Source organism: Saccopteryx leptura, chromosome 4, assembly GCF_036850995.1.
Source record: "Saccopteryx leptura isolate mSacLep1 chromosome 4, mSacLep1_pri_phased_curated, whole genome shotgun sequence".
Classification (NCBI taxonomy): Eukaryota; Metazoa; Chordata; class Mammalia; order Chiroptera; family Emballonuridae; genus Saccopteryx; species Saccopteryx leptura.
This window is the reverse complement of record NC_089506.1, coordinates 188,677,630-188,687,416: the sequence shown is the minus strand read 5'-3', so window position 1 is coordinate 188,687,416 and position 9,787 is coordinate 188,677,630. Positions and strand designations below refer to the sequence as shown.

Sequence of the window (9,787 nt, the reverse complement as noted above, 5' to 3'; positions counted from 1 at the left end):
AATGGGAACTATGCTCCTCTCACTGACCACCAATGAAAGAGGTGCCCCTTCCAGAAGTGCGGCGGGGGCCGGATAAATGGCCTCAGGGGGCCGCATGTGGTGGGGACCCCTGGGATAGATGGAGGTGGGCAAAGGGCAGTGGTTGGGGAATGGGGATGGAGAGAGACTGCTTGGGGCGATGGGCACATGATGCAGTTTTGTTGAATTGTACACTTGAAACCTGCAGGGTTTTGTGAACCAATGTCATCCCCATAAATTCAGTTTAAAAAAAAAAAAAAATATATATATATATATATGCAAAAGACAATTACACTAAGGCCCAGCCATTATATTACTGTACTTATTTGTAGCAGGTTTTGTTTTGTTTTTTCTTGAAGAGGAGTTTGAGATCTTGGGTGTGTTCATAAAAGTAGGTCTTTGATTGTGGTTCCTGAGGGGACTCACAGGAAACAGGTTTAATTTGAGATTAGTGAACCTAACTGACTATCCCTGTGAGCTTTATTTCAGTTGGAGTGTTTGGTCAGACTTGATGTGGGCCCTTCCATCTGGGCTGTAGTTGAGACTTAGGATAATTGTCCCTCTAGGTTTTTAATTAGACCATTACTCCTGGTTCAATTTGTTTGTGTTAGTAGTCTTTATTGTGGGCAGGTAGAATTTAGTTTCCATATTTCTGCAATGGTTTTTGTATTTGTCCTAGATTAATGATGTAAGACATCAGCTGGGAGATTTCATCATCTATTAATAGGACAGACCTGAGAAAGGACCTGCCACAGGTGAGTTCTAAGGGGCTAATGTGTAATTTTCTTTAGGTACAGCTCTCATGTTCATGAGATTCATGCGAAACATAGACACCCAAGACTGCGGTTTCTTGGCATAGCTTGGCTACAGTTATTTTTCAGGACTGAGTAGCTTTTTCTAGCTTATTCGAGGATTTAGGTCTCCCTGAAGAGTGTAAGTGATAGTTGATGCTGAAAGCTTGAGCCAGCTGTGGTGTAATTTTGGCTACAAAAGAGTGTCTACCATCATTCTGTAAGCATCTTGGTAGTCCAAACCCAGGGAAGATTTTCATTTTAGTAAGTACCTGGCTATTTTAGTAGCTTTTTCTGTTTTGATAAGAAAGGCTTCAATCCATTGGTGAAAGGGTTTACAAATACTAGCAAATACTTCATTCTAACTTTAGGGGGCAGCCTGAGGATCATCAATTTGCCAGTCTTTTCCAGAGTATGTCTTCTTGATGTAAACACAACATCAAGAGGAAAGGAAGAGGGAGGTGGCTGGTTATTTTTTAACTAACAGGTCACTTCCTTTACAGTTTTTTGGTCTCCCTGCTGTTTCTGTTTCATAAACAGCGGGGAGACCAGGATGGCAAGAGCATTGCTCCCCAAGTGGGTGTCATCACGGAACATTTTGATTTATTTCCATTTTAAGATTTGAGGTAATAAAAGCTTATTATCACTTGATATTCAGCCTTCTGGGTTTCTAGAGAATCCATTCTTTAAGGCCCAAGAGACCTCTTCTGTGGTGTAAAAGGGGCCTTCTGGGGGCAGAGGGAGGTTGGGGAGCAAAGCTGCCATTAGAGTAATTGATGAAGACTGTTCTACTATCTTAGCTGCCAGATCTGCTAATGTATTGCCTTTGATTGTGTCAGTGTTTACCTTTTGGTGGCACCAGCAGCCCATCATTGCTATCTTTTTGGGGAAGTGTTATAACTGCAAGGAGTTCTAAAATTTCTTTATGGTGTTTTATGGGGTAATTTTTAGACATTAAAAGTCCTCTTTCTTTCCAAATAGAAACATGGGCATGTGATATTAGAAACCCATACTTGTTTTAAGTGAGAGGAGGGGAGGTAGTGAGACTCATGCATGCACCTCGATGGGGATCCACCTGGCAACCCCTGTCTGGGGCTGTTGCTTGAATCAATCTCAGCTCCCGGGGCCCATGTTTGAATTAATCATGCCACTGGCTGCGGGAGGGAAAGAGAGAGAAGTGGAGAGGTTGGGGTGAAGAAGCAGATGGGCACTTCTCTTGTGTGCCCTAACTGGGAATCAAACCCGGGACATCCATATGCTGGGCTGAGGCTCTATCCACTGAGCAAACCTGTATGGCTGCAACCCATACTTTGAGTCAGTACAGATATTTACTTGGAAGTTTTTTCCTAAGGCATTAGTGAGTATTATAAGTTCAGATTTTTTGAGTCAAAGTGGTAGCGGACAGGAGTTTTGTTTTTATTGTTTATTGAAGACTGACCCTGCCTTTTTTTACCCTATTTTGTATAAAACTATTGCCACCCATAAAACATTCTGCTTCAGGGTTAGGTCAGGTTTCACCTTTTAAGTCAGGCTTGCATGAATGTACTTGTTCAATAGTTTCTGTGCATTGAAGTGTGACCTGAGTTTTTTTGTTTATTGTTAGAAGGGTGGCAGGATTGAGAGTTTGGCAAAGCTTTAGTGTTCATTCAGGAGAATCGTGGAGGAGAGGCTAATATTTATGTAGCCTTTCCTCCGGTGAGCCATTAACGACCTTTTATTTCTAACACACCTTGTATCTGATGGGAGGTTTGAACTCTTTGTGTTTGCCGTGGGCAAAATTATTGTCCTCTCCTATTGTTGCAGGAGCAAAGGAGTGAATCCCGGAGGATGCTCAGACAAGTGCTGGAGGAAGTGAGGGTTTATTAGCTGTCAGAGCAGTGTGACCCAAAAAGGGCAACAAAACATGAAAAGTTAGTTTTTCTGAGTCTTATACACCTTTACAGCTTTAGCTTTCATGTGACAAGTGCCTGATTTTTTTTACTTCTTTGTCTGTAGACCTACATGACTCTTGTGTCTCTGGGAGGGGAGGGGTTCTGAGAGGAGGTTTTGTCTGTTTGTCTTTGACTATTCACATACCCTGTTTATCTTGCTTGTGTTGCAAGTTATTTCAGGTAGCTGATAAAGGGCTGCACAGCTGTGGTTTGTTACTTTTCAAACTTACTCAGTCAGCCCTTCCTCCCTCCCTCCCTTCCTCCCTCACTATTAGAGTAGTGGATGCTATGGCTTCTAAACAATGTGGCTAGCTGGCTGCTATAAGATGTAGTTGTTTTGAAAACTAAGCTACTGGTTTTGGAGTCAGACTCAATTTCTGGGTGACGACTCCAAGTGTTATTTCTCATCTCTCTGCTATATACAGGGTAAATGGCTTTTCTAAAGTTAGCAGCTCTAAGGTGGGTGTACTGCTTAGTTTCACTTTAACTTTTTTTTATAAATAAATTTTTATTAATTTTAATGGGGTGACATCAATAAATCAGGATACATATATTCAAAGAAAACATGTCCAGGTTATCTTGTCATTCAATTATGTTGCATACCCATCACCCAAAGTCAGATTGTCCTCCGTCACCTTCTATCTAGTTTTCTTTGTGCCCCTCCTCCTCCCCCTCTCCCTCTCCCTCCTTCCTTCCCACCCCCATAACCACCACACTCTTGTCCATGTCTTTTAGTCTCGTTTTTATGTCCCACCAATGTATGGAATCATGCAGTTCTTGTTTTTTTCTGATTTACTTATTTCACTCTCACTTTTAACTTTTTTATTTAGATATTAATTTTAACAAGGTGGCATTGATCAAAAAGAGTAGATAGGTTTCAGATAAACATTTCTATAGCATTTGAACTGTTGATTATGTTGTATATCCATCACCCAAAGTCAAATCATTTTCTGTCACCATATATTTGTTCATCTTTATTCCCTTCTCTCCCACCCCTTCCCCCATACCTCTCTTCCCCACTCCTGGTAACCACTTTACTTTTATCTGAGTCTCAGTTTTATATCCCACCTATGTATAAAATCATGCAGTTCTTAGCTTTTTCTGAATTACTTATTTCACTCAGTATAATGTTCTCAAGGTCCATCTATGTTGTAGTAAATGGCAATATGTCATCATTTCTTTTTTTTTTATTGTCTATGTAATTGGACTTTTGTTATTATTTTTTTAGTATTACCTCATCATACTTTATCTTTTTTTTATTTTTTTTATTTATTCATTTTAGAGAGGAGAGGAAGAGACAGAGAGAGAGAGAGAGATGAGAGAGAGAGAGAGAGAGAGAGAGAAGGGGGGAGGAGCTGGAAGCATCAACTCCCATATGTGCCTTGACCAGGCAAGCCCAGGGTTTCAAACCGGCAACCTCAGCATTTCCAGGTCAACGCATTATCCACTGCGCCACCACAGGTCAGGCTGTCATCATTTCTTATAGCTGAGTAGTATTCCATTTTATATATATGTACCACATCTTTTTTATCCAATCCTCTATCAAGGGACATTTTAGTTGTTTCCATGTCTTGGCCACTGTGAATAATTTTATGAACATGGGGGTGCATGTATCTTTACATACCAGAGTTTTTGAGTTTCTGGGTTAGATACCCAGTTGAAGGATTGCTGGGTCATATGGTAGTTCTATTCTTAATTTTTTGAGGAACCACTATACTTTCTTCCAAAATAGTTGTACTAATTTGCATTCCCACCAGCAGTGAATGAGAGTTTGTTTCTCTCCACAGCCTCTTCAACACTTGTTATTACCTGTCTTATTGATGATAGCCACACTTGTAACTTCTCAAAGGCATGGTAGCATTTAAGGGCGCAGCCTATAGGCTCTTTGTTGTCTTTCTTTAAAGCCCTATATAGCGGTTTAGCAATTAGCCCAAGACCTGGTATCCACAGGTGGCAGAAGCCAGGTGTTCCTAAAAATTCTCAAAGCTGTTGTGTAATTGTGGGACTCAGAACTAATATGGTCTGGGGGTTTTATTTGGGGGGGATGGCAGGGTCCAGGATCCTGGGCTAAGTAGGTATCCCAAATGTTGGACTGTGAGGAATTATTTGGGTTTGTTAGGAGAAAACTTTAAATCCTCTATTTGCAAAGATGTTTAATACTACCAGGATGAAATTTGTATCTGAGTTTTCTTTGTTATAACTAGAAATTAATAAGTCATCAACATCTCATAGGAGGGTCCCATTAGTCAATTGGAGTTTTTAATTTCTTGGTTAAAGCATTTTCAAACAAATGGGGGCCCTGGCCGGTTGGCTCAGTGGTAGAGCGTCGGCCTAGCGTGCGGAGGACCCGGGTTCGATTCCCGGCCAGGGCACACTGGAGAAGTGCCCATTTGCTTCTCCACCCCTCCGCTGCGCTTTCCTCTCTGTCTCTCTCTTCCCCTCCCGCAGCCAAGGCTCCATTGGAGCAAAGATGGCCCGGGCGCTGGGGATGGCTCCTTGGCCTCTGCCTCAGGCGCTAGAGTGGCTCTGGTCGCAATATGGCGACGCCCAGGATGGGCAGAGCATCGCCCCCTGGTGGGCAGAGCGTCGCCCCCTGGTGGGCGTGCCGGGTGGATCCCGGTCGGGCGCATGCGGGAGTCTGTCTGACTGTCTCTCCCTGTTTCCAGCTTCAGAAAAATGAAAAAAAAAATAAAATTAAAATTAAAATTAAAATTAAAAAAAAAAAAAATGGGGACTGTCCTTAATGTCCCGAGGGAGTACAGTCCATGTATATTGGAAAGTGTCTCTAATTTGGAGGTTAGTCTATTCAAATGTGAGCAAGTACTGGGAGTCAGGATGAAGGGGGATGCAGAAAAAGGCACCCTTTAAATCTAATACAGTAAACTATTTGACTTCTCCTAGGATTTAAGATAGTGTAGGGATTTGGAACTATAGAATGAAATTGCAGGCTTATTTATTACCCTTAGGTCTTGTACAAACTGATATTCTTCATTTGGCTTTTGAACTGGGAGAATAGGTGTATTGCATAAGGGTTGGCAGGGCCTGGGAAGCCCAGGCCTTAAATATTTTTCAGTAAGAGGCTTGATCCCTTTTAAGGCCTTAGGTTTTAGAGGGTACTGTCTTTTGTTAGGGTAGGGTACCCTGGTTTTAGGGATATCCTGACCAAGGGATGTTCGTTGCACTGCCTGGTATTCCCGTTTCTCATACTTTGGAGTTGACTTGGATGAGGACAGATTCTGGAATATTATTAATTTATGGTTTAAGGTAAGAAGTTAGATTGCCCATTAGGCATAACTATGAGGGTTCATAATCTTCCATAGCTAATGCTTTTAGGATTATGGTAGTTCCTAGACAAGACAATATGTCCTTTTCTAGTAAGGGAATGGGCCACCCCAGAACTACAAGAAAAGTATGACTAAAAGTGAGATTTTCAAGGCAGCAACCAAGGGGTTGAGTGAAATGGTAGTGTCGAGGATGCCCATTTACCACAGTGATCAAGCGGGGTTTAGAATAAAGATGCCCTGGTGAGTGAGTTAGAGCAGAGTAAGCAGCCCCCCCCCCCCATGTCTAATAAAAATGTAATGGGCTTACCTGCCACATCAAGGCTTACTTGAGGCTGCTCTGGTGAGGTGGTCAGACAATTGACAGAAGTGGTAGGAAGCCTCAGGCACCATCAATTCTCCGGTGTTTTGACCATCACTAGTTTGGAGGCATTACTTTCCCTTCGGAGCCTAGCACATTCACTTTTCCAATTGCCTTCCCTCTTGTAGAGGGTATACGGTCCTAGAGGGAGTTGAGCCAGAGTCAGTCGTGGGCATTTCTCTTTTATGTGTCCTTCTTGTCTGCAGGAATAGCATTGCTCCTTGGATGCCCATTGTAGCCCATGGGCTAGGTGACCCTGAGGTGGCGTAGGACTTAAAGCTGCAGCTAACAAGTGAGCCTTTTGTTTCCATCAGGTGACTTTTTGCTCTTCCTCTGCCCTGTCCCAGTTCTTAAAAACACTGAAAGCTATCTCAGTCAGTTGCTCAGTGAGGGTCTGGGCTTCCAAGGTTGGTTTTGTAACTTTTTCCTGCTGTCTGGGGCTGCCTGCTGAATGAAAAGCATTCCCAGAAGTGTTTGGTCCTTAACAGACTCAAAGTCCATGTTTGGGTACTTTCATAAAGGTTTTGTTATTTGCCCCTGGAAAAGGGTGGGATTTCATCCTTCTTCTTTCCCTTTTTTTATTTTTTTATTTTTTGAGCAACCTTTTTAATTTGTTATAATGAACAGTCTTAATAGTATATATTTTCAATGCTTCTATGAGATAAGTAACCATATGAGTCCAGTGGTCCCTTCCCTCTTGTCCTTCATCTATCCCAGTTCGACACACCTAGTGGGATTGCATCTCCCCCTGGTTGATATACGTGATGCTGAGCATGATGACAAACTAATTTATCAGTATAAGCCCTAGCAGTTCCTGTTCTGCACTGCTTTTCATCTACAGTGAAGCAGTGGGAGAGAACAATCTGTAAACTACTCCAAGTTAGGTCATCAGTCAGTGTTAAGTGACTAAACCCCTCTGTGAATTTGCTAGGATCTTTGGGAAACTGACCATATTTTTCTTTGCAAAGGGCCAGGTCAGACATGGAAAAGGGAATGGGCACTCAAATAATTCCTTTCAGACTCGTGTTTGCTACTTCTCTCAGGGTTCGAGTATACTGAGTGCGGCTCCTTGTAATGGCAGGACTCATAGCAGGGCTGGTGCCGGCAGTTCTGTAGTGGAAGGATTCTACAGCACTGGCTGCACTTTGGGTTCAGCTGGGGAGTAAACTGGGCAGCCAGCTGCTTTGCCCTCAGGATGAATTCTGTTTGATTCCCTAGGGACAGAGGCCAGCATCTTGCTGAAGCTGCAAAGAAGGTGTCCTTTAATTTATCTGCCATGTGGCAACACATCCTACAATACTTCCTTAGATCTCTATCTTGATAAAGAACCATAAACAACTGAATATAAAGTATTTTACTCCATTTGTCTTCATTTTTGCAAAAAAAAAAACAAAAAAAAAACACATAATTGGTGAATAGTGTTATAATTCAGAGATTCATTTACAGGCCAGACTTCCCTGTCTGCAGTTTGTATTGAGGCTAGGTGGTGACATTACAAAAAAAAATTTTTAATGAGGTATTTTTTCCTTTGATCATTGCTCTTAAAGGAGTACTAGTTGTTAAGGAGACAGATCTTGGGGTGTCAATTCAGTTATTCCTTAGAGTTCTATACATTTTCATCTACTTTAAAGGTATGATCTGAAAATTGAAACAGACTCATAGACTCAGAGAACAGACTGATGGTTGCCAAAAGCGGAGTTTGGAGACTGGATGAAAAAGGTGAAGGGATTAAGAAGGACAAATTGGCATTACAAAATAGTCCTGGGGATGTAAAGGACAGCATAGGGAATAATGTCAATAAGACTGTAATAACTAGGTATGGTGCCAGGTGGGTTCTGGAAATTTCAGGGGAAACACTATAAAATAAATGATTGTCTAACCACTATGCTGTATACCTGAAACTGACCAAAAAAAACTTGCCAACTAAGAACATATGCATAAACTGGGGCCATATTGTCTCAAAATTAGGCAAAACGAAAGTGCTACAGTGTGATAGAGCTAGGTGGCGGGCAATTTTGTTGTTATTTCTATTTTTCTGTAATTTGAAATTTTCATAAATAGAAAGATACTTACACCTTTACTTTTGTAGATATTACTGCTTCTCTGTTCAAAATTAATGTCTTTGAATTTTAATAATGAATGAGTTTAAGAAAAAACACTAAGTAAAAAAGAGTGTAGACAAGATATGGATATGGCTAAATCATTGAGTTCCTAGTGTGTGGCTGGAGGTTGGGAAATACTGATGTGTTTTGCGCTGTCCCTTTTTACTCCAGCTGACTCAAAGTTGCAGAACCAAATTTGAACTTGGTTCAACAATAACAATGTTGGTCACTGTTTTTGGCATATTTGTATTCTTCTTCAGATTTGAATTTCCAGCTCTCTATTCTACCTTATATTATTTCATCTTATGAATTCCAGGGCAGTTGGGCACCAAAACACACTGAATCGTGCCCTGACTCTAGCAGACCTCAGTCCTCGCAGTCATACCAATCTGACACTCTCGGGAAGATGCCGTAGCCTTCCTCACACCAAAGTCCTCCCGTTCCAAAGTTACAATATAACAATAAAAGAATCCCAGTGAACACCAAATACATTTTATAAAAATTTACAAGTAAATGACAAAATATAAATTCTCTCACTGATGGCCTTTGGGTATGGTGAATTATTATCTAAAACAATTGTGAAAGAGGTTATTAGTGCAAAGACCCAAGGATGTCCTTTGTATCTCAGAATAGAATCTACCTACTTATGGGAAGCTGCAATGGTTTCAAAGTCCATAACGTGAGACTCTAAATTCTGGGGAAAACTTGGAACTTAGAAAGGTGGATTTTGAGAGACAAAGAGTCTGGAAGATTTTGAAGTATCAGGCAGAACATGCACCTCTCTTGGAAAGTTACAAGAATGAACTCAGTAACTTCAAAGACCAAAATAAACTTTTGTTTATTGTTTTATGCTTTTTTAGTGTTTTTTTGTTTTATGCACCTAAGTTCCTGGTTCATACTGGATATTTCAGAGAAGAGTCTATGCTGCCATGGGTCTGTTCATGGAGCAATGCAAGGGGTACAAGATTCTGATTGTGGCATCGATCTTTCTCATATGGGTGAGTACTGCCCTTGCTCGGCACTATCGTGTTCTCTCCTTAAGCAACCTCACGTTTGGATTGATTACTGTCTTAATCTGGGAGAGGAGACTGAGGGAGCTCTCAATCTCCTTTTATCTGTCCCTGTGTGACTCCAGAGGCGGCAATTGCCAGGGTGGAATGTCCTCCTTAAGAAGAGTTGGGTGTTGGGGTCTATTAGGGAATTAGAAACACAAACCCAGAAGAGATTGTTTCAGGGTAATCTTAGTGGAGGGAAAAAAAAAGCAATTCACATCATTCTTAGCTCTCTCACCCTTTCTGCCACA

At 41.4% G+C, this 9,787-nt stretch overlaps 1 protein-coding gene across 2 annotated transcripts in view; it reads left to right on the top strand.

Annotated features, from left to right (window-relative positions):
* Positions 1-1,311: 1,311 nt before the first annotated feature.
* LOC136403467 (NXPE family member 3-like) overlaps positions 1,312-9,787 on the top strand; it is a 41,441-nt gene continuing 32,965 nt past the window's right edge. Inside the window, exons 1-2 of one of the 2 annotated variants that reach the window (XM_066382226.1) lie at positions 1,312-1,435; positions 9,370-9,482. In XM_066382226.1, the coding sequence (XP_066238323.1) occupies positions 9,414-9,482 (69 nt within the window). In that variant the 5' untranslated portion in view covers positions 1,312-1,435; positions 9,370-9,413. Of the gene's footprint in view, positions 1,436-9,344; positions 9,483-9,787 lie in introns of both variants that reach the window. The other variant, XM_066382225.1, reaches the window with a different exon arrangement.